Consider the following 25,099-nt stretch of genomic DNA (forward strand, 5'->3'; position numbering starts at 1 on the left):
GATTCTTGGCCAAATGATAGCTGTGGCACTGAAATGAGTCATCAGAACTAGCACTGCTTTTATACAGAGATTAGCAGAAAACAATTATTTTAATGAATCTTTCTTGAACCACTTCACCTATGCTCCATCTCACAAGTTGTTTGCAGCACCGTAAATGGCAATCTGAGCCAATGCAAACAGTTTGCACATGCACTGCAAAGAGTGTTCCTCCGTGCCCCTCACCCCACAATTGGTGAGGAAAGCGCAGGAGACTCGGCCAACTCGGCAGACGCCATGTTTAAAAATGTTGGTGCGCCACTTCACAGCAGGCCTCCGCAGTGCTTTCTGCTAATTTAACCAGTGAATGAAATGCTTGCTACGCTTTTAAAACACTATCCTGAACTACCTTTCATTTGCTTCAGTAATTGTTTTAAAAGTAGTCATAACACTGCTGAAATATTTGAGGGACTATTTGTGATCTTCCTTGGCTCTGATTGAACGAGAGAGCACTGCCTTTCATAGTGCTGCAAACAACTTTTGAGGTGAAGAATAGCAGCTCTCCCTCAAAGCTCCAACAATGCTGGATGTGACAGCAAACGTACTGGGCTCACCCCTGCCTATTGCCTGCACGAGTACGTTTTTCTGGTGCTCTTGCTTTGTTGTGCATTCTATTTCGTTTAACTGTCTCGTGTCCACACCTAAAGATCTTCAGCCTGCATCACTGTCTGCGTCTATGTGTGAAGCATCTAGCACAATCCAATCCAGGAGAACACTGCATGCAAGGGTGTGGAAATAAAGGGTGGAAGAGAGGGAGATTTTCAGTAGCACAAAATATAGATTCATCCAGTGCAACCATCATTGCTGTTGTGGGTGCCTGCAAGGGGCAACTTTCTTTCAACCATTTTATGGACAGTGATTGTGAGACAAGCCAGATGTTTAAAAAAAAAATGAAAATTGGTTTTGTGGAAAGGTGCAGTAACTTTTGCTTCTGTTTTGGCTAGGTTGGATTCTTTGTCGCGTGGATGACTGATAACGCATTCAGTGTTGCTGTGTATTCTGAGACAAGCCCTCGTCAGGTATCCACTGAGCGCCTTTTGCCTCATCAGTCATGGCAGTACTACTCTGCAAATTTCCTGCGACTGTATTTGCTTTGTACACACCAGTTTAGTCAAAATAAACAAACTGTCTCACCCTCTACGGACACTTCAGCCATGCTGTGAGGTAAGGGCTGGAGTGAAAAAGAGGCACTGTAGTAGAAAGGAGGATTAATTTTGACCACCTGAGGTTCTTTAATGTGCACCAACATTGCATGGCACACAGGCATCCTTTGCACTTCGATGTTTTGAATTTTGCCTCCATTGAAATGCAGCAGCCACAGCCAGGATTTGATTCCACGTCCTCATGATCAGCAACCTACTCCCATAATCACTGGGAGCCCACGGATGTCACTGAAAAGGCAGTGCCTGAAGCCTGACACTAAGACCTGTTTACCCAACGAAATGTAAACAAAGGTCCGAGCTGCATTTGGGATGAAGGAAAAAGGAAAATATCTTCATCGAACACTTAATGGTGCTGTTCAGCTTTCTTTACATTAGCTAATTATTGTCTCACAAGAAGCACAATGAAAAAAAAAATGCATCAATATTTTGCACAACACCCAACAGCAGTCACATGGTTCCATTCCTCCCAGTGCATGTTAGCTAGGTACCCCGTATAAAGGTCCTGCTGCTCTGCACAGTGGAGAGCAAAAGCCCAATTATTGCAATATCCATATAAAATACTTTGATGGGAGACTTGGCCAAGTTATATTTCTTAGCCACCCTTTCTGCCATCTTCAACTATGCATTCATTGGCATTGCATTGGCCTCTTTTACAGAAAAAGAAGTAGTTGCGCTAAAGCAGAGGATCCCAACTTTTTTGCCTCAAGGAACCACAACAGCCTTCTATATTCGTGTCGATGCTTTGTGTGACAGCTTCATGCCAGCGCTCACACAGGCAAAGCGTCGCAATAGGTTGGTGTTGCTTGTGAGGAATTGAAAATTGGTTTTCGTGGAAAGGAAGTGGTGCAGTATCTGTCTCGCATCTCGGTGGACACCTGAACTGCACCGTAAGGGAAGGGATAAAGGAGGGAGTGAGAGAAGAAAGGAAGAAAGAGGTGCCCTAGCGGAGGGCTCCGGAATAACTTCGACCACTTCGGGATCTTTAACGTGCACTGACATCGCACAGCACACAGGCGCCTTTTTTGCGTTTCGCCTCAATCAAAACACAGCCGCCACGGTCCAGTACGAACCCGGGTACTCCAGCTCAGTAGCCGGGCGCCCTAACCACTGGGCCACCACGGCGAGTCCTTGTGAAAGGACCCTTCGTGCTTTTTTACACTTCACTTTTGTGAGCATATTTATTTGTTTCCTTGCTTTCAGCAATCAATCTCTCTCACTCATGCTCAGGCCTCTAACTCCAAGACGAGAATGCAGAAATATAGTCGCAAGGAAAACGTTCCACCGCATTTGCTCGCACTCAACCGCCTGCACTGAACACATACCTAATCACATGAGGGTTCGCCCGGTGTGCATGCGCAGATCGCCTTGAGGGTGCCAATTGTCGGCCAGCTGTACTCTAGCCAGCTGCGCAAACGCCTGCTATGTCGAAACTAATCAGCGTGTGCGCACTGGCCGCGCTTTGCTAACTGTAGAGACATTATAGATTTAGCACAGCATGATTTGTTTCCGCGGGGAACCACCATGCATGCACAGGTCGACAGATCACCCTGAGGATGCCAGGTACCGGCCAGCTGCGCCTGCTCTGTCTCAACCAATCAGCGAGTGCGCACTGGCCGCGCTTTGCTAACTGTAGAGACATTATAGATTTAGCACAGCTTGATTTGTTTCCATGGGGAGCCACCATGCATGCACAAGTCGACAGATCACCCTGAGAACGTCAGGTACCGGCCAGCTGCGCGCATGCCTGCAGCGTCTGGACCGATCAGACACGCGGAAGCGGATCATGCATTGCTAAATCTCTCTACGCATATGCTGATTGATCCCGACGCGGCAGGCGTGGTGGTGGTGTTGGTGGAAACATTTATTGCCAATATTACAGATGGTGGGAGCGGAGCCCCCTACAAGGCACTTGGGAGTCCTCCCCGTGTAGGAAGGGCCCCCTTACAAAGCAAAGGATAGCCCTTATTGGTCTGTCCTAGAGAGAGCGCTAGTAATGACCTTGTGCTGGTCCCGATCGGAAGTAGGCGCTCGCAGTAATCTAGGGCCACCTCTGGTGTGGGAGGATGTGGGAATGAGTAGTAAGCATAGAAAGTCTCCAGGTTTGCCACAGAGCTTGCAGGTGGAGGGAAATTGATCAAGAAAGCGAACGTGGAGGAGGATGGGGTTTTGCGCGTATGTAGTCTAGCTGTGCCAATGGGCCGCTTGTGTGATTGTGAGAGTTTGGGCGGGGGGCTGTATGTTCTCCTATTTTCGTGGTAGTATGTAAAGGACAGCAGGCCTCCCCAGCATCCGAGGACGCCCGTTCCTCCGCAGCCCGGAAAGTGAGACCTCGGGCCAGGGAGTGAGCCTCCTCGTTACCTGGAAGGCCCGCATGTGCGGGTGTCCAAATAAGGATGACGGATTGTCGGGGTTGCCAAGAACTCAAAATGCAGCGGGTGGTTGGGGACTCTATAGTGTCCCCAACCACGTTCTTGCCATTGTCAAAGTTAAGGACAGCCGTTTTAGAGTCCGAGATGATTATGGCGGCGGGCATGGAGGTCATAGCTAGCGCAATGGCTGCCTCATCTGCCTCGATTATCCAGTTGGTGAGGATTGAGTCAGCAGTGAGAAGTTTTGCATGATTGTGACGGCTATTACTTTGTGATGGCCGATTTAATAGGTGGCTGCATCGACATGCTACACTGGGGTTTTCTCCAAATTGTCTGTGTAAGGCTTGTGCCCTGGCTGTTCTGCGGTTCCCGTTCCTTTCTGGGTACATGTTTTTAGGGGGAGGGGCTGCTAGAATTTTGGATCAAATTGCATGAGGGAGGGGGGTGCCTCCCAATGGGAGTCCTATTGGCGATATGTTTGGTTTTGTTTATGGGGTTTAACGTCCCAAAGCGACTAAGGCTATGAGAGACACCGTAGTGGAGGGCTCCGGAAATTTCGACCACCTGGGGTTCTTTAACGTGCACTGACATCGCACAGTACACGGGCCTCGAATTTCTCCTCCAAAGAAATTCAACCGCCGCGGCCGGGATCGAACCCGCGTCTTTTGGGACAGCAGCTGAGCACCATAGCCACTGAGCCACCGCGGCGGCTATTGGCGATATGTGTAGAGAAGAGAGTAGTGCGTAACTGGCTGGTGTGCACGAGAGGCGGGCCGTCTGGGCTGTGAGCATCGCCTCACAGAGTTCTTCATAGGTGTTATGGGCTCCAGTCTTGAGTATGCACAGTGTAGAAGTGCTGGGAGGAAGGTGCATAGCTGTTTTCAAGCAACTCCGGAGTAAAGCGTTCACTCGATTGCGTTCTTTGCTAGTGAGAGGTAGGTAGGGCAGAGCATATGTGGCTCTGCTAGTAACATATGCTCGGGTAAGGCGAAGGGTGTTTCTTTCGTGAAGGCCTGTTCTTCGATGTGCTACACGACAGATGAGTCAAGTAGTTTGTTGAGCATGAGTCTGGAGGGCTTTGATTACATCTCCATGAGCTACATGAGAATAGAGTGTCATTCCTAGCACTCTGATTTGTGTTGCTAAGGGAATGGGCTGTGTGCTGAGTGTCAGAGTGATAGGTGGGCTCTTAAGGTAAGTGGATTTGGGCCTGTAGAGAAAGAGTTGGGATTTAGAGGCTGAGCAGGATAAGCCTCTCTCCTTCATGTGTGCATCAACAGTGTAGATGGGTCTCTATGGTGGCATCACTGCCTCGGCATGCCCAGACAGTGATGTCATCTGCATAGAGACTGAAATCTATGTCTGGAGAGAGTTGTTGAGGGAGAGCATAAGAGCAATGTTAAAAAGGACGGAGGCCCGCTCCTAGAGGGATTCATGTGTGGGGGCATAGTGTGAGGTTTGCTGTTTGGTTGCTGAGGAAGGCCCTTATGTAGTTATACATATGGCGGCCTACTTGTATTGTTTGTAGATTTTCAAGAATGGCAGAGTGCATTACATTATCAAATGCTTCATTGAGATCTACCCCAAGAATGGCGCGTGTGTCGCGAGTTTCGGATACAAGGATGTGGTGTTTTAGTTGGAGGAATGTGTCCTGGGTGTTGAGATCCAGACGGAAACCAAACATGCAGGTGGGCAAGAACTCCTGTTCCTCGAGGAAGGTACAGAGTCGTATGTAAATTACATTACCAGTAATTTTCCCACACAAGAGGTGGGAGGAATAGGTCGGAGGTTGGTGGGCAGAAACGGTTTGCCTGGTATTGGGGTGAAGACCACTTTTGCCTCCTTCAATTAGTGCGGCAGGCTGCCTTGTTGCCAGCATTCATTAAAGTAATCGGTTAAGGCTGTTATGGACGGGATGTCTTAGTTGCGTAAAGCGTTGGTGATTCCATCGAGTCCAGGAATTGAGAAGGTATTCATGTTCTGAAGCCCTGCCATTACTTGTTTCAGTGATAGGCTGACTTAGAAGGTCATTGGGAGTCCTTGATAGTTCGGGTGGAGCGTGGGTTGGAAAGGCGGGAAGATATACAAAGTCTGTTCTGAAAGTAGTAGGACTTATTTTTTTTCTAAATTTTATTCATGAGAATAGTACAAACAATGCAGTTTTTCAAAGTAGCGCCCTTCCGCTTCTACACACTGTTGCCAATGAGATTTCCAGTTTTCATACGCCTCCAGGAACACCTGGACTGGAATGCTGTTTAGCTCCCTCATCACAGCCTGTTGAACCACCTCTACCGATGCGTGATGCTTCCCATTGAGCGTTCATTTTTTCTCGGGAATAGAAAAAAGTTCGGCGGGGCCAAGTCGGGGCTGTAGGGGAGCTGAGGCAGCGTTGCCACCTTGTGCTGGGCAAGACACTTCACTACGTGGAATGCTGTGTGGCTCGGCGCGTTGTCATGGTGCAGCCGCCAATTGTTGGCAATGGCTGGGCAGACATGAACAATGCGTTTTCGCAGTGTTGTGAAGACTTCCACGAAAAAAACTGCATTAACTATTTTTCCGGGTGGTATGAACTCTTTGTGGATGACTCCATGTCGATCGAAAAAGCAAATGAGCATGGACTTTTTCGTGGATTTGCTCATTTGCGCTTTCTTGGGGCATGTTGAAGAAGGGGTGTGCAATTCTGAGCTCTGCCGCTTGATCTCTGGGTTGTATTCAAAACACCCACATCTCGTCACAGGTCACTACGTTGTCCAGAAAATCAGGGTCCTCATTCACATGATGAGAAAGATCCTGGGAGATCACTTCCCGGCTGGCCTTTTGCTCCTCTGATAACGCTCGTGGCACCAACTTCGCGCAGTTCCCTCACGGCTAACTTTTCTATCACGATCTCAAAAACTAGGGTTTGAGGAATGCTCAAGTCATTAGCAATCATTCTGATACTCATCCTACGATCACTGTTCAGTAAATTTTTCACTCGAGACACATTTTTGTTGGTCTTGCTGGTCAAAGAGCGTCCGGAGTGGTCGTTGTCTTCTACTCTTTCCCTACCTTCTTGGAACAGCTTGTGCTACTCTAAAACACCTTATCTACCCATGGCAGGTTCAACGTAGGCCTCCTTAATCATGTCGTGAGTCTCTTTGCCCGTTTTATTAAGCTTTACACAAAATTTCATTGCGTATCACGGATCGAGTAAACGCTCCATGATTCTGCGTGACGAGGCGTTTCGATGGGTTCACAGTACAAGCGACCTGCTCTCTTCAACGGCCGAGTGCCGACTGCCGATTTTTCCCAGCGTTCCCAATATCCCCTTTCACCGATCCTGCGCGTGCAGACTGCCTTCCTTCCGCCCGTTCGCCCAGGAAAAAACTAGTCCTACTACTTTCAGAACAGACCTTGTATGTCTCCTTAAGTTCCCCAAGCAGCTCTGCTGGCGAAGTGGGGAGGTGTGAATTAGTTTTGTGAGGTTGTGCCTTTGCAGTGTCATAGGATAGGTCTATTAGATGTTGGAAGAGGTTCCATGTTTGAGGTAGGCTCATGTTACCATCAAGACGGTTGCACAGGGACTCCCAGTTTTTACTCGAGAGCGTGGCTGCATGTGTTTTAATGTCTTTGTTCAGTCGAGCCAGTCTGCAGCGGAGGGTTCTGTTCCATCTCTGGGATGCCAGTGCCTTTCAAGGCTGGCTCTAGCTTCCCAGAGATGCAGGAGGTGAGTGCCAACGATGTCACTGGGGCAGTCAGTACAAAGTTGTCATGTGACTGCCTGGACATCTTTCTGTAATTGTGTAGTCCATGCAGTAAAGGCAGATGTCCTGTTAGATCTACTTAGGCAGTAACCACTACATCCTCGAAATCCTACTTGACACTCACCTCCCTCACCACCCACCCAGGGGATCCACTCTCACCAGATGGGAATCGCTTCGGCAGGTGTGTGCACAGCTGACCGGCACCAGGCGTCCTTTGGGTGATCTGTGCATGCGTAGTGCCTCCACGCATAAGCGGATTGTGCTATGATAAATCTATTTAGCATAGCGATCACCCTGAGGGCGTCAGGTTTCGACTAGCCGCGCGCATGCCTACCATGTTGGTACTGTGTGCGCACTGGCAGTAAGCAGCCGCCAAAGATATATGGGCATTGCGCGTCCAATGTCCGCGTTTGGTGAACATTAACATACTTTTCACATCTATTGTTCACGCTGGTGGACATGCACGAGATCATATATTAGGCATCTAGTGTCCATGCTTTGTGGACGTGCTCTAGATTTAAAAAACAATCATATTTTTGACGTCCTATAGACGTCTAGCGTGTCCAAACGTGCCGGTGATCTTTATGATGCACATCTAATGAACGCCCCTTTTAGGACATGACGTTTGGATCTTTCCGGTACGTCGAATGGATATTTCTGGTTTCATTCCATTTATTTCATCCTTAAAGGCCCGAGGGCATTACATAAGGAGGGGCTACAATTGATATAAAAGAAGCATAAAAACACATGCACAATGCACACACTATACAAACTTCAAAAGCTAAAGAGCAAAAAAAATATAGAAAAAAAAACGAAGAAAAAAATTCGCTTGCAGCAGCGAGCACAGATGAAAGTCATTGAGCAAACATGGTAAAAATTACAAGTATTCACGTATTCTGAAGATGATAGGCGAGTTCTGTACGAAAAGACTTTGAATCGTTGCATAAAACTATGTCGTTAGGTAGGGCATTTCAGAGTGTTATTGCATTGGGGGAAAATGAACTATTCATTGCTAATGTACAGGTCTTGATACTGGCTATGGGGTGGCTATGGCTAAGGCGGCTTGAAGTTCTTATCGGGGATTTTAGAAGTGGGTGTCTTGAAGCTGGATGGTGGAAGAAGTGGTGAAGCAGGCAAAGACGTGAGATTATTTATTTATTTATTTCTTGTACACCTCAAATGCCCCTCAATAGGGGTATTACATGAGGAAAAACAATACACAAAATGAATCTGAAATGAATGACATGGGGTTTAAAACAACATTTTTAATGGCTTTTTTAAAATGGACGGGGCTGGTGTGGAGTGCGGCATCGGCAGGCAGGCCATTCCAGTCTACTGCAGTCTAGGAAAAGAAGGAATGAAGGTGCGCAGTGGTGCGTGCGCAGGGGGGATAAATGGCTTTGCTGTGACTGGTGTGAGGGGACACGTGATGAGCTGGTTTTAGATCTGCGAGGGATAAGTGATAAAACTTGTGGAAAAGGATGAGTCGGCAGATTTTGTGTGGCAGCTCAAGGTCAGGCACGTTAGCTTTTGATTTCATGGCAGTCACACTAGAATGATAAGAGTAGTCTGAATGGATGAATCTAGCTGCACGGTTTTGCACTGATTCAAGTGCTTTAGTTAGATAAGAAATGTGAGGGTCCCAAACTGCGCATGCATACTCCAGCTTGGGACGAACCAACGTTATATAGGCGAGAGTTTTTAATAGACGAAGAAGCTGCTGGCAAATTACGTCGTAAGTAAGACAGGACACGATTAGCTTCATTAGTAATGGCAGTGATATGGGTGGACCAAGAAAGATCATGCGATATGTTAATTCCCAGGTACTTACATGTTGATGTCGGAGAAATAACGGAACCGCAAAGTATGTAGCAAGGAGTTGGGTAAGTGCGTCGCCGATGAAAAGAAATTAACAAAGTTTTTTTCACATTCAGGGACATTAACCACGTTTTGCACCAAGTTTCTATGTGTGAAAGGTCAGTTTGGAGGGCATGAGCATCGGCGTGATTGTTAATAGGACGGTAAATAATGCAATCGTCGGCAAATAGGCGAATGGGAGATGAGATGTTTGAAGCGATATCATTTATATATATTAGAAAGAGTAGGGGACCAAGGACAGTACCCTGAGGCACACCTGAAAGTACGGGAGACCTGGAAGAGGCGGTACTGTTAACATACATAAACTGCTGGCGGTTAGTTAAGAAATCACATATCCATTCATATATGTGCATATCAAGGTTAAGACACGAAAGTTTTAAAAATAGTCGTTTGCGAGGAACCTTGTCAAAAGCCTTTTTAAAGTCTAAAAATATGGCATCAATGGGATTGATATTATCGAGGCTAGAACTAAGATCATCAATGAATAATGCTAGCTGAGTGTCACAAGAGCGACCCTTAGGAAACCCATGTTGGTTGGGATGAAAGAAATTATTAGATAATAGAAAGTATACGACATGCGAGTGAATTACATGTTCCATCAGTTTAGAACAAACACAAGTGAGAGTTATGCGGTGTGATTCAAGTGATGGGAGGGAAAGAGAGCATTTGAGTGCAGTGATACTAACTTCTTTGGCATATTCTGAGGTGATAAATCTGACGGCGCGATTTTGGATGGCCTCGATTTCGGCGGAAAGGTATGCTTGACATGGATGCCAGATAGATGATGCGAATTCAAGTTTGGGGCAGACAAATGTTTGATAAGCCAGTTTTTTAACATCTGGAGATGCTGATTTCAGGTTTCGCCGGAGATAACCTAAGACACGTGAGGCATCGGAACATATCGTTTGGACATGAGTTACCCAAGAGAGTGACGATGTCAGATGTAAACCAAGGTACTTGTAGGATGTTGTTGGAGCAATCGGTTGGTTGGTTGGTTTATGGGGTTTAACGTCCCAAAGCGACTAAGGCTATGAGAGACGCCGTAGTAGAGGGCTCCGGAAATTTCGACCACCTGGGGTTCTTTAACGTGCACTGACATCGCACAGTACACGGGCCTCTAGAATTTCTCCTCCAAAGAAATTCAACCGCCGCGGCCGGGATCGAACCCGCGTCTTTCGGGTCAGCAGCCGAGCACCATAACCACTCAGCCACCGCGGCGGCCTGTTGGAGCAATCGGAACCGTGTTAATGCTGCAAGTGTGCTGGATTATAGTGTGCTTGCGAGAGAATGACAAGAGTTGGCATTTGTCAAGGTTTAAAGGCATGAGCCATCGGTCGCACCATGTAGCTATTGCATCAATGTCTTTTTGCAGGAGGTGACTGTCGGTGGGATGACGAATGGGGCTGTATATGACACAGTCGTGTGCAAATAGTCTTAGCTTGGTGTTTATGTTAACTGAAAGATCGTTGATGTAAATTAGGAATAGCGATGGTGATAAGCCTGCACCCTGGGGGACACCTGATGTAACATTAGTGAGGGGTGAGCGGTAACCATTGCTTGAGGTAAACTGCATGCGTCCATTAAGAAATGTCTCAATCCAGGTGATAATGTTGTCAGGAATGCCTAGGGAAGAGAGTTTTGTGAGCAGGTGTGAGTGCGGAACACGGTCGAAGGCCTTTGAAAAATCTAAAAAAATGGTGTCGATTTGAAGGTTGTTGTCCATTATGCGAAGGATATGTCATGTGTGAATTCAGTCAGTTGCGTTTCACAGGAGTAGTGTTTACGGAAACCATGTTAGTGAGGATAAAAGAAGTTAACTGAATCCAGATGGTTCCTTAGATTGGACGATATAACATGTTCAAGTAATTTCGAAAGAATGCTCGTTAAAGAAATAGGGCGATAGTTAGAAGGATTTGTGCGGTCACCTTTTTTAAATATTGGTATGATTTCGGCTATCTTCCAGTCGTCGGGGATTTCTCCAGATTCTAATGATTGTGTAAATATTAGGTGCAGTATCTGGATTGAGACTAGACTAGTGTTTTTCAGGAGTTTACTGATTATGTGATCACAGCCAGATGATGAAGTCTTGAGGGAACTGATTAGATTTTCTATTCCCGTCGCGGTGACTGTGATTTGAGGCATGGGCATTGTTGAGGTGGTTGGGGAAATATTTGGACTGCAAGCAGCTGAGGAGAAGACTGAACAAAAATATTTATTTAGAATTGTTGCGCACTCTTTGCTGTCTATTGGATAACGATCAGCGTCTAAAAGTTCAATTCGATTTGATCGTAATTTAGGGGAAAGAATGCACCAGAATTTATTCGAGTTGGATTTGAGGATAGAATGTAGGTTGGTGGAAAAAACTTTTTTGGCGGAGGCTAATTTTTCGTTATATTCTTTTGTGCATTGGTGGTACCGTTCCCACGCTGCGGGCCGGTTATGCAAGTTAGCAAGTCTATAAAGCCGTTTTTTCCTATTAATAAGCCTTTTCAGTTCTTCATTAAACCATTCGTTGTTAGAATCTGATTTTATGCAAAACGATGGAATGTGCTCATTTTTTAACGAGAGGACAGTGGTCTTAAAAAGTTCCCAGTTGGTATTTACCGAGCGAGTTCGAGTTTGATAAGCAGTCTGGAAGGAGCTGTAAAATTCCGATAAAGCGTCATTGATGGCATCAAAATTAGCATTTTTTGTAGTCGGTGATTACTTTTTGTGATGAGGACCGTTTTATAATGGGTAAAGAAAGACGAATGTGAAGTAGGTTGTGATCGCTAATGCCTGGTAGAACGGTTATACCTTTTACGTCATGGGGGGAAATTGTCAGGAGTAGGTCAAGAATATTGTTTTCTTTTGTTGGGCATGTAATGACTTGGTGTAGGTTGAGGTCAAGTGTTAAATCAAGGAATTGTTTTGAATCGTTGGAAAATGACCTATTGAGCACTGAGAGTAAGGGCCAGCTAATGTTCGGGAAGTTGAAATCGCCATACAAATGAATAAGGGAGTTACGAAATTTATTTTTGATATTGTTTAAGGCACGGCCAAGCATGTCACAGAAGGATGAGTTGCTATCCGGTGGCCTGTAGCAAATGCCGAGAACAATTTTCCTTGCTTTGTCATTCAAGCATACCCACACGAGTTCGAGGGTGTCGTCGGTGCTGTTTTGAGACGATGATAACATGTTCTTAATAGCTATGAAGAAGCCACCACCTTTTCTGTTTTTCCTATTGTGCCGGTATATTGTGTAGTGAAGATTAGGGGAAAAGATTTCGCTGTCTCTGATATCCTCGTTCAGCCAGGTTTCCGTTAGGAGCACAGTATCAGCGTCGATATCAGTAATGAAGCTCTCAAGTGCGTCACGTTTTGGGATGACGCTCCGGATATTCGTGAATGCAATATTCAGATCAAGGCATAGCAAAGGACGCCGGATGAGTATGGATGATAGCACCTGTTTTTTAGTGGGTCATGCCGTGGTTCCTGACGCGCTCTCGGTGGGTGGTCCTGTGTTACATCGCGCGCTAGCTGCTGAGTTAGGGGCTTCCAATACACTAGCAGTGGCAGGGTCGTAAAAATAACATTTATTGCCAACATAAAGCTTGTCAAAAGCAAGTTTAAACGCGCACTTTTGTGGCCGGATGAACTGAAGTAGCTTTGAACGTGCTTGGCAAGTAGGAAATTCAATGTCTTCTCTGATGGTGTAGTTTGTCCCCTTAAGTTTTCGCCCGCAGGACAGTATGTTCTCTTTGGTTTTGAGCTGTGCAAATTTTACAACGATGGGGCGTTTCTTGTCGTCGGAGTGGTTTCCAATTCGGTGAGCATGTTCAATGCTGTTGCTGTCGAGATGAAGATCGAGGTGATCAGCACACAGGGTCACAATTTTTTTCTCCGATTCTGCCCATGATTCGTTGTTTGTGTCATCGAGGCCTAAAAAAAGCAAGTTGTTGCGGCGCATTCGGTTCTTGGTGTCAATGTTTGCAGCTTTCAAGACAGCGATTTTGCGGTGTATTTTGTCTGTTTCGTTTGAGGGTTTGCCAGGGTTCGAATGATGGTCTGATGATTCAAGTTCCTCTAGATGATTACTTAAAGAGGCTATTTGTTTTTCATGCAAGGCTAGAGTGACCTTGAGGTGATCAACTACAGAGTGGATTGCTTCAAAACTTTCTTCTAGCTGTTGCATGCGAGTTTCAATGGATAAGGGGTTGCTATTTGAGCCAGGACCGAGGTTTAGTTCGACGTCATCGGACAGTAACAGCGTCACTAAATATGCGGAAAAAACCACGCCACTTCGAGTCGCGCGGTGTTTTTCGCATATTTAGTGATGCTACTGGGTAGCGACCATCTGCCACTCCGGTGGCAGCTTTTTGTTTGTTTGTTTGTTTCAGCACAAATGGACTCGGTTGAGGCAAAACTTGGCCCCGGCGCCGCCGACACGCTTGAATCGCCCGGAAAAACGGTCCATGCGGGCCACGTACATAGCATGGCGAAAGACCGTAGCCCGCAAACATGGAGGAAAACACTGTGCACTGTGTGGAGGAAGGAAAACTCGGGAGAGGCCCTCGCTATTCGAGCTGCACGCCAAAAGGTGTGCCGGAAGTCACGCGCTTTCGCAAGGACCACTAGTCTTTGGCCAATGGCGCAGCAGCGTCGTCTGCTGCAATGCCTGCTGCGCATGCGCACCGAGATGGCGGCCAAGTATGGGGGGAGCAAGTGGGAAGCGGCTTCAAAAAATGTTAAGTAACCACCTCTTCCGAGTTCTTTCCTTCCTCCATGCCCAAGACAAAGTGTCACCTGACGTCCCACTTCCGCTCCACAAGGTTAAGGCCTGGCTGGCAATACTGATGAAAACAGAGTGGCAAAAGATCGTGGGCATGCCTAATCCGCTTATCGCCACCTGCAAATGCGGAGGAGTGGCAATAATGCAGATTAGACATGCGCGCAGCCTTTCGCCGAACGCGGGCCAGGCGTAGGCGTCATGGAGCGGAACTGGGGCGACATGATGCCTCGACCACAGGCGATTGGTCCGTCATATGTGAATCCACCTTCAGCCTGGCCCGCGGGTTTGCAGAAAGTCTGCACGCATTGCTCTGGATCATCACTCCTCCAACTTTTCAGGCGGCGATTAGTGGTTTAGGCGTGTCCATGGTCTTTCACCGCTATCGCGAGCCAGGCGTGAACCCTGGGGAGCGGAAGTAGACGTCACGTGACGCCTGGTCCGCGGGCCAATGGTCCATCGTGTGAATCCAGGGGGGACGACCAGTGTGGTTGCACGCGGAACAGCCCGCGGAACCCAGGGAATTTAGTTCGCTAAAGCAATTCCCAGGCTACAAGACCATTGCTGTCGATTTCACTACACGTGTTTTATAGCTACATGTGGGACTTTCTCTACGGTACGTAAATAGCATCCATACACACAGTACATGTCATAACCGCAAACTCCTATATTCTCCCGCTGGCCAGAGGAAGTGTTACTCGGGTGGACCTGAGCCACAATCATGCCCCAAGTGAAGTGTGGGCTAGGAATGGGCATTTCCGGGAAACTCGCCCAGATGCAGTTAAGGAGGTTGCCAGAAGTGCACCTACTCACTTGTGCTCGAGCAGAATGCCATGACCACTGAGCTTACTGAGGCACATCCCTTTTGAATACATTATATCACACGACAGGACAGAATGGGCATTTTTCCAGCAACGTCCTGCGCATGTGCCAAGCCTCCTCGTCCGCCATGTTTGCTCTGCTTCACGTGTTCATCCACGAACGATGTTTCCTCAGTAAAGAAAATGACGAAATGCGGGACAATATAATTAGGTAGAATGTTAGCATCTTCTAGGTCCTCGCAGAAGCACACATGGCCCCCACACGCACCTGCTCCAAGAAAGAAGACTCGGACGCAGTCATGTTCGTCAGCTTCCTTTAGTCACAGATTTAAAAAATCAAATGCAGCGCAGAATGTGTGTTCACAGATGATCACTCACCCTTATCTGCTCTGGTTAGGCGAAGCCAACGCTGCTTTTTACAGTCCGCAAAATAAGCCCATCGCACCATTATAAAGGTTTGGTTTATGGGATTTAACGTCCCAAAGCGACTCAGGCTATGACAGACGCCGCAGTGAAGGGCTCCGGAATTCTACCATCTGGGGTTCTTTAACATGCACTGACATCGCACAGTACACGGGCCTCTAGAATTTCACCTCCATCGAAATTTGACCACCGCGGCTGGGATCGAACCCACGTCTTTCGAATTAGCAGCCGAACTCCATAACTACTGATCAAGCTGCCGCGGCGGCATCCATTTGAAAAGGAATTTTCACAGAAATGATGCAAGGAAGCTTTGCCGATCTGACCAGGCAAACGTCTTCGTCTGGCGGCCGCTAGAAAGACGCACTACTGGAAAAAGGTTCACTGAGAAAATTGCCCTTGTGTAACCCACTTAACCATACTGTTGAGGAATGCCACAGCCATTAACTACAGCACTGCCGTCATACACCCTGCCTTACATGTGCAAAAGGAGAAAATTAAAACTACCGCTCCACAGTAGGAAAAGAAAAAAATTCACAAAGTCGAGAGTAGATGTAAGCATGAAATGCATGGCAGGAAAGGCATGCGGTAATTTAGGACAGTGACACATGCGCTGCTCCAGCGGCACGTAGGAACAGGCTAACTGAAAGTTTCGCCAAAATCATTTAGGTTCGCCTCCGCGTTTTCCTCCGTTCTGGCACCAAGTTACCGAGGCGCATCAATGGGAAGCATTTGATGCTTAAATAATTAGCACGCGATCATTCAAATACAAATCGATATGCTGTTATTCGATTCATATCCGATTCAAGAATTTGCGAATATTCGGCACCGATCGAGTACTGCCGACTGTCATGAATCTAACTGTGGCAAAACTGCAGTATCTGCACAAATTATGCGAAGATCAAATATAAAATACCAGGAAAACACTCAGACATCCTCTACGCTTTCTTGAACATTTTCCGCCTGGGCCGGTCACATTTGGACGCTTCTAGGCTTGGAACTCATGCGCCAATTCCGCAAGTGAGCTTTCCCACAAATATGATGAGAACAAGATGGCCGACCACAAGCTTCGAACAATCATGCGATTTTTAGTTTGATCCTTCCATAATGTGTTACATACTTAATGTCCACATCCATTGCACTTGTCCGGTAGCCTTCACAACCCGCGTAGTTTTTGTTTCTGAGCTTCGCCACCCGCTCAAGACAACGGAGACTGTCGGCCGTGCATTTGCCAGCCATCCGAACCAACTGCGTACTACTTTCAGACGCAGACTGTCACTTCATAGGTAATTCCTCTTTCTTTTTAGAAGCAGTTTTGCTGTCCCATGCCAATGTGCGTTCCCCTCACTTACGTCCTCATTGGGCCTTAAGAACGCAGAAACTGTGCAGAGTGCCTGCTCTTTTTCAAAGCAGCCTCCTCACAAGGCTTCATCACATTTTTGGCAGTTTTTTTTCGAAGGCATGGAGGAGCATTTCATAACTCGACCTTCGGATACTGCGGACATTTCTTCCGGTCCGGTCCCTTTTAGTTTCCAGCAGTGTGTCAATTCATGGATTTCATTTTTTTTTACTTATTTTGCATGACCACATTACAGGTTACATACTGTTCCACTGTCTAATCAAAGAGTATTCATTTCTGTACCCATCATTTTTTTTTCCAAAGACCATCCTCAATTTTGAAAAAAAAAAAAAAAAAACATTTGCCCCTTCATATTTTTCTGAAATTTTTTTTATACTGAAAAGTTATTCAACATCCAAAGGCAATTTTTTCATAATATTTGTATTCAATTCGTATTTGAACATTTTAATATTTGCACATCCCTTGAAATAAGTGCATCACCCCTTGCGTAGTCATAGTTTGTCTTCCTGGGTTCGATTGTCCGCTATCATTCAGCATTATTATTGTTTCCATCATATACATATCTTGTATTGAGCGCCAAGGTTTTTTCTTTCATTTTTTGTTTTCGCTTCTACGTGCATGTTGTTCACTGTTAGCCGTGTTTGATCACTTCATATGGTAACCTTGTCTGGAGCTGATTGTACATAGTTTGTCCGCAGGTAGACAAATGAACCACTGTTCTACCAGATTTATCTTTGCATGTGTTCTTGCCGCATTTTGAAATTTCCTTGTGTTGTGTGATGTAGTTCTTGCCTCAGTGTAACTGTTGTGTATGCCCACCTGCTAGGGCCCCGCAAAGGGGCCTGCAGTATTGAAAATAAATAAATAAAATAAAAATAAGACATCGTGTTCACGGCAGTACAGTTATTAAATTTTGTGCATTGAAATTCACACAACACACTAATAAGAATTTATATGTTTATTAAAGTTTTAATAATGCATAACATTGCAAAAACAAAGAACATGCAAAATGCACAGATTCTGCAATAAGAAAAAAAGAAAATCGATACCGCTATACATGGAGGATTGCAGTCTTGCAATTTATTTAAAAACAAAACCAATGCATGCACAGCAGCTCCAAGTAATCACAGTCCTATGGTATATGAGCGGCCACACGGATTGTGAATAGTTCCGACTTCTGGCTTTACCACAAGCCACTCGTACCAAACTTTTCGTTGAGTGACACATCGCCAAAAATGCACCTCCAGTGTTGAGCCCTTGTTAAGACGGAGCGGTTCCTGTTGACAGAAAGACAACTGTGGTAAAAAATGCCACAGAATTCCAGCAGAAATGCCACTGTCCAAGAGTGTGCAGGCAAAATATATTAGAAATCATGCAATCAAACAACCAACACTGAAGTACAGCTACCACACAATTAAAAGCACTGCATTAAATAATATCAAATTGTACAAAGAATTATCTGCAAGCTCTCGTGACTTTCTCACACTGCTGACTTATTACAAAACAACAAAAATTGTTCATATTGAATCCCAGGTCATGAACTTGATTGCCAATACAAACTGATTAGAAACTTTGATGCCTTGAGTAGACCAGTGGGACCGAAGAACACCTGGAGCCTTAGTATGCCAACAAATGCTCCACATGGTATGAAAGCAGACGCTAAACTATAACTATCGAAGTGCCACTGACCGTGCTTCACAAATGTCTGCTTACAGTCGTGATAACCCACCCCCCAGGGCTTCCCCATGGAGCACAAGTCTTAATCTCTTCATCTACAAGGCTCGCACGGGATAGGCTTTCACTGCAGACGTGATTGTCTAATGGCAGTCACCTATGAAAGCCACGCACCATGAGCTTTTTGCAAGCGTGAAGGACGACCTGGAGAAAGAGGCTCATGGCCAAGCGACAACAGTTGTGTGTACAAAGTGTAAAATGGGCGCCCATCCATCAGCACAGCATAGGTTGTGGGACTCACCCGGCTACCTTAAGTCAGAAAAAAGCACCTCAAGGTCACCCCATACCGTGAATGCACTACACCAAGTATCGATCGATGCTTGGGCCCAGCCCATGCTATGCGGCAGGCACTGTCAAATGTAACCGCTGTTACTGCTCGTGCGACTTATAACAACTGGTTGCCAGCAGTGGGATGCTGTTATCCGAGTTGTAACAACTGGTTGGCAGCGTTGGGATCCAAAGACTCAACAACTGTGGATCAGCTGGGGATCTGAAGCTACAAGCGACAAAAACAGTCAGCCAGCGAGAGTGCAGCTGTCTCGGGACATGATCACGTGTGTGGGTGAGTGCTTGGCTTTTCCTCTGATGGGGACCAGGTTCTAAAAGAGGGTTAAAATTTAGAACTGGTAGACACCTGTGCTTAAATCCTAGAGGTCTGGTATTTTTGCATAGTTGTTTTGGAAATAGCTCAGACTCAGAACTACCATGGACCTACAGAAATTGCAGAAGCCGGACCTGTTGCTGTTGTGTGAGGAATTGGGGATTGATACAAGGGGTTTGGCACAAGAACCCGTGATCATTCAGGCTATTACTGATTTGGGGGCAGATGATGAGGAGCTCAGTGAAGCGTGGAGCCTCATCGAACAAAAAAAGGAAGAGCAGCTCAGACAGCAAAAAGAGCAGGAAAAAGAGCAGCTGAGACAGCAAAAAGAGCAGGAAAAAGAGCAGCTCAGACAGCAGAAAGAGCGGGAAAGAGAGGAAAAGAGATGTGAGCGTGAACGTGAGAGTGAAGCAAAATTACTGGACTAAAGGCTGAGCTCAGTAAGTTAGAAATGTAGTTGAGCAAGAGGTCGGGCGGCTGTCCCCAGCTAGTGGTATCTCTTCTCAACAAGGAGGCAGGCGAGACGTGTGAAACGATGCCGCAGCGGGAGATTGAGCTCCATAAGTCAGGAATGGAGTTGAGCAAGAGGTCGGGCAGTTGTCCCCAGCAAGTGGTACCTCTTCTCGACAAGGAGGCAGGCGAGACGTGTGAAACGATTCCGCAGCAAAGCCTCCGCGTGGAGAAAGAAGAAAGGCGAAAACTTTGCGAGGCGAAGTCTAGTGAGAGACGGGCTGAGCGAGAGAAACTACGCGAACAAGAGCTGCAGGAGCTCACGCGTAAAGTTCAGTAGCTAAATTGGGAAGGAGCGAGAGCTCGATTGAGAGTTTTTCGAAGAGGCGAAAGTTTCAAAGTTCATGACGTCGAGCGACTGGATGAGCCTTTTACCCAAGGCCCAGAGCGTTCGTTCTCACTTAGGGCGCTGGTTATATACCCTAAGGCTCCGCCCCTTCACCAGGTGGCAATTCAACACGACGCACAGATCGGCACAACACAACACAACACGGAGGCACCTGGTGCAAAGTCCACGCGTGGGAACTGGCGAGGAGGAAACGTAAGTCTGCACCTCTTTCGCACTGCGGTGCTACATTACTGCAAGCAGCACGTGTCCATCGAACACAGGTGTGGCGTAGACATGCTGGCGCCGCGGCCGCATCTGCGCCGGCTTCCTCCGATTCGTTTCGGTTCCTCTCAGACGTGGTGAATCCCTTCTTCCCCTGTCTTCCGTCCATCGTCGGTCGCTTCTTGCGTGGACCAAAGGGAAGGTCGTTGACGCCGAGCCGAGTGTGGGAAGAGCTTCATCGGCCACTTCTCAGCCAGTCATCCTTTTCGGTGGGGTCATCGTGGGGTCAAACGACCTTTCGAAATTTCCGCTGTTGAATCCGCCACCGTGATCATCGCGGGTCTCAAGCTGAGTCGTGACACTGCCCTGTCTCTCACTTCCCCTCTCCCATGAATAGGCCTTTGTGCTGACCCTCTTTTAAATACTCAATCATTCAACTTACAGCTAGGAGTTTATTTTCCGGAATGCCGACTCTCATAGTAAATGCACTGCAGCAGAGAGTACACATGCCTTGAGAGTCACTGCAGTAACCAGCAGTCTTGCTACTTACGTGCATATCTGTAGCCATCGACTAGTATGCCAGTTCAGAAAATTGGGTTTATTATTTCACACACACACACACAAAAAAAAACTTGCAATAAACTTATTGAAGATAGTCTATAGACTCATAATGTTCAACTTAACACTTTCATATTAACTGGGGCGACTTTAGTATGTTACTACGACTGAACCTGCAGCATAGAGCAAATTCTATTATTAACACCTTCACTAGAAGTACATGGCACCTAACTGCACTGGATGCACCACTGGTACTGCAAAATGCCTTATTCTGTATTTGGGACAGGGCTGCATTACATCTGCTCTATTGAGCAAAGAATTGCTGTAACATATTTCGGGAGCCTGGCAAAATTGCTGGCTCTGCATGAGAGCATGGGAAGGCACAAGAGAAGGCGAAGCGAAACCTCCAGTGGCAGGATGCGCTCCTATATGCACTGTGCCAGATGCCCAAGTCACTTGATACTGCACAAGCCACTACTCCTGTAAACACGGCATGTGAGAAGCACTGATGCCCGCTACAGTTAGGGCATGAACGCCTGAATGTGTGAGTACATCGCAGATTAGGTATCTGAGCAGCACCACTGCCGTGTTGTGCAATGCAGTGGCATTACAGGAAACTAATCGCCAGCGGTGATGGCATTCAACTTCAATTTTTTTTGCCTAAAACAAAAGCATCTCCAATATAAATTGCTGAGTATAATTAAAATTATATTAGCTATAGAATGAGCCGCATTTTGTATTTTTACCTGAAATACCTCACTATAGAATTTAAGGCTGAATATGTGACAAATCACTTTTCTGAGAGTTAGAATTTTTTTTTGCTAACTTATTTCATTTTATTTGAGTTCAAATATTTTTGTCAAGCAGTACATGTCTCAGACAGCCAAAGAAGCATTTTATATTGCTCCCGAATGTCACATACGTTTTCTGAAAAAATTGTAAAAATGGTACTTTTTGAGCTAAACTAAAGAACTAAAAAATATGACTTTCCGGCTGGCAGTTTATTTTTGGCTGATACCAAAGTGCAATGCTTCAACACTGTTCAGGAGAAATTTTGATCACAGAAATAAAAACAATTTTTGCAATTTTTTTTTTACTGCGACCTGGTTTTGCACTCATCTAGAAAATTTGAAGGGCTGTCACATGACCGGAAATTTTTCCAAAAATATTAAGGGAAATTACTTTCGACAGGGCGTCAAAAGGCCATCTATTTTCTAGAAGAAACTGGGGAGGGCTGAGCACAAACTCTGGTGCATTTGGCATGGAAATACCCTGCTATTTGCATGGTTTCTTTCAGCTTTAATTTACTGTAAAAAACAATATTTGCATCCATTTCATCGTAATCATCTTCAACCGGACTATGTCCATTGCTGAAGAGCTAAGGCCTGCCCTTTATAAAGACCTCCATTTATGTAATCGTGACCCATGCAAGCCGCAGCTACTCTCCCAGCAAACTTCATAATCACATCTCTCCACCCAACTTTCGGATCCATCAACCTATCTTGCTTTTTATGCCTGCAGCAGGTTGTCTATCAAGGTGGAACTTTTACAAGACAAACTGCAGGACACACTCAGAATTTTTTTCCGACGTGTTCAGCAGGTTGATACAGTAAAGACATGGATGAAACCAGGAAGCGGAGTAGCAGAGAAAAAGAATGCAAAGCTTCAAGAAAACAAGACACTGTCTGTTGCACTACCTATCCTTTCAGTATGTACTGCAAAGCCTCGACATAGCACGCATATGCGTGCACTTGAGGATTAGTGCCAGATTTGCTACTCTTATACAGAGGAATGCAAAATGAGGTCAAATGTAAATGGAAAAATTCAGGGGGGTACTTTGTTGACCTAAAGTGCGGTGAGGCGAAAGCCTTAAGCGCGGTGTTGCTGCTTGTGTCACTGATATTATTATTGTGATTACGTGGGGTGTGGTTAAGGGGGGACGCGACCTTTGAAAACCGAAAAATCGCGAAAAAGTAGATTTTTGGAAAAGTATATATTCCGGTTATATATGTTATAAACTACCTTTTCTGTAATTATCAATGTCTAATTCACCGTAAAAATATTGAAAATTAGAAATGTAACAAGCCACGGCAGCCCCTGAGCCACGAGCAAGCGCCGAAAATGCCCCAACTTCGAGCGTGCGCAATTCGCCCCATGCTGAACCGAGCGCCGCCATTTTGGTCTTGTTTTGTTCGTGAATTCTTGCGCATTTCTTTGCTGCCGGCGGCGGCGACGGCGGCAGCGTGCTTGAGGTGTGGCTAGATTTTGATTGGGGGCCTCACGGCTGCTTTCGAGTTTCCTGCATCTGAAATCCGAGGCTACGATTGGACCAAGCGCGCGCTCCTCGAGAACGCAGGGGAACGGGTGGCTGCTATTGGCTGCTGCGTGCGCTGACGCGATGGTCTCCGCTGGCTGCCCTCTGCGCGTCGTCTGCTCCGGCTGCTCGCTCTTGTTTGTGCGGTGTGTTCGCCTTTCGTCATTTTTGTGATTGCCGTCTACACCATCTATGGCCGTGCCCTTTGAACAGTGTCGTGCAGCTTGTTGATCGTTTCGCGGTCGGTCACGATGCCTACGACGAAATTCAAGACGCGACACGCGTTTGATGCACGGACGAATTCTACGAGGTCCATCCGAATGGCGACGCGCGCTGCCGACGACTGCATCGACGCTTCCAGCGTCCTAGATATGTAGTACGGGTCAGTCAGCGGCGGAGAAAGATGCCCTGCGCATGGGCAAGGCTGAGGAACCGAATGAAGTGACAACTCAGAGGCGGCAAAAAAAAAGAAAGCACGGAGACAGCTCCAGCTATTCAGCAGGATCATTTTAGACCTGGAAATGTCTCAACTTTCGAGGGCCATTTTCTCTGAATTATTTATTTTTTTCCTTGTATGGCTGCTCATCCCAGCATATCTCACAAACCACACATCGGATTTCTGTGTGGTCTTCTTTTTATCCTATACATAAATAAATTTTGGGGGGCAAGAAAAGCCCATTTATTGAAGATATTGTGTTTGGAATTGTTGATAAATAAAGTTTGGTTAATTAGTGCATGTCTAAGTAGTAATTAAATTCAGTGCTGTGCTAAAATTTTTTACCAAAGAAATTTCGAAGGGCCTTGTTGTTGCCTGAGGGGCCTATTCAGGAATTATCATAAATTAACTTCATAGCGCCAACACATTCTGCAAATTCTCCTGGCCTGTCCCAAAGAACCTATGTAAACCACCTCGATATACTCCTGTAACTTCAGAACTAGCGGGCACAACTCTAGGAAACTTGGTAATTCTTCATTTGCTCATGCTGTGAGCCTACCCTGAAAATTTCATCAAGATATCTCAAGAAACAAAAAGTTAGTGTTCTCTCAATCTTCTAAGGCCATTTTCTCAGAATCAGTATTTTGCCTGGTGTGGCTGCTAGTGAAAGCCATATCTTGGGAACCACTTATCAGAATTTCATGTGGTTTCTTTTATAACATACCTCAATAAATTTCTGAGGGCAAGACAAGCCCGTTTTTTTAAGATATTGTCTCTGGAATTTGTAATAAACAATTAAAATTTGGTTAATGCAGGTCTAATAAGTAACACTACATTCAGGGCTGTGCTAAAATTTTTCTGCAAAGAAATTTAGAAAAAGGGTCTTGTCTTGCCCTGGGGTACCTATCCAGGAATGACTATGCTGAATTTCAAAGTGCCAGCACATTTTGCAAATTCTCCAGGCATGTCCCAAGGAACCCATGTAAACCACCTTGATATACTTGTGTAACTTGAGAACCAGTGGGCACAGCTCCATGAAACTTGGTAGTTCTTCAAGTGTTTGTGCTACAAGCTTACCCTGAAAATTTCATCCAGATATCTCAAGAGTTGATGCTCAAGGGTAGCCTCCCCCCTTAAAGGGACACTGAGGAGAAATTGAAGTTGGCTTGTATCGACAGAATACCAGCTCCTGATTACAAAAACGCCACTCATACTGACAACAAAGCTCTTGTAACGTAGAAAAGAGCAAGAACCAAAATACAGGTATCGCCGCCACAGGCCAAACTCGCAAGTACAAGCGTCATGACGTCATATAACAAAACAGTGTTGCTAGAACCAATGGTTCTAGCAACGCTAGGACACGAGAAGCACAAATCACTGAGGCGCAGCCAATGCATGCGCAAATCTCCTTGACGTCGCCAGATGGCGCCACGTGTCGGGCAGCTACGCGCTCGCCTGAAGCATCGGGACCAATCAGCGCCTGCTCGCCGGCGTTAGGCAGGCTCCCGGTATTCCGCTAGCGGTATCAAGGTACACGGTATGCTAAAGGTGTCGATTTGCGAGAACTTCGTTGACGACTTCGAGAACGAGATCCATCGTAACGCTCGCAAAACGCCGGTGCAAACGTAAGCGAAGCGACTGTAGCGACGGCCGCAATAGCCGATAGATGCCTTCAACGTGCGGCCGGCGGTAGCTTTCTTTTCGGCTGCTGCTAGGCCGCACTGCCGGCCGGCAGAAATCACGGAGTCTGCGTTACGTCATGTCACGTCATGTTTCACGTCACTTAGTCCTCTGTCGTCATAGCCGAATCCCAAGTTTGAATCACAGCGGCGGGAAAA

General features: G+C 46.3%; 1 protein-coding gene across 4 annotated transcripts in view; it reads right to left on the reverse strand.

Annotated features, from left to right (window-relative positions):
* Positions 1-17,612: 17,612 nt before the first annotated feature.
* The window catches only part of csul (protein arginine N-methyltransferase 5), a 91,862-nt gene continuing 84,375 nt past the window's right edge, over positions 17,613-25,099 (reverse strand). For 3 of the 4 annotated variants that reach the window (XM_089580550.1, XM_089580546.1, XM_089580545.1), the window contains one exon: positions 17,613-17,835. In XM_089580550.1, coding sequence (XP_089436676.1) covers positions 17,683-17,835 — 153 coding nt within the window. In that variant the 3' untranslated portion in view covers positions 17,613-17,682. The remainder of the gene's footprint in view (positions 17,836-25,099) is intronic. The other variant, XR_016290563.1, reaches the window with a different exon arrangement.

This window comes from Amblyomma mixtum, chromosome 3 (genome assembly GCF_055824585.1).
Source record: "Amblyomma mixtum isolate Tamu chromosome 3, ASM5582458v1, whole genome shotgun sequence".
NCBI lineage: Eukaryota > Metazoa > Arthropoda > Arachnida > Ixodida > Ixodidae > Amblyomma > Amblyomma mixtum.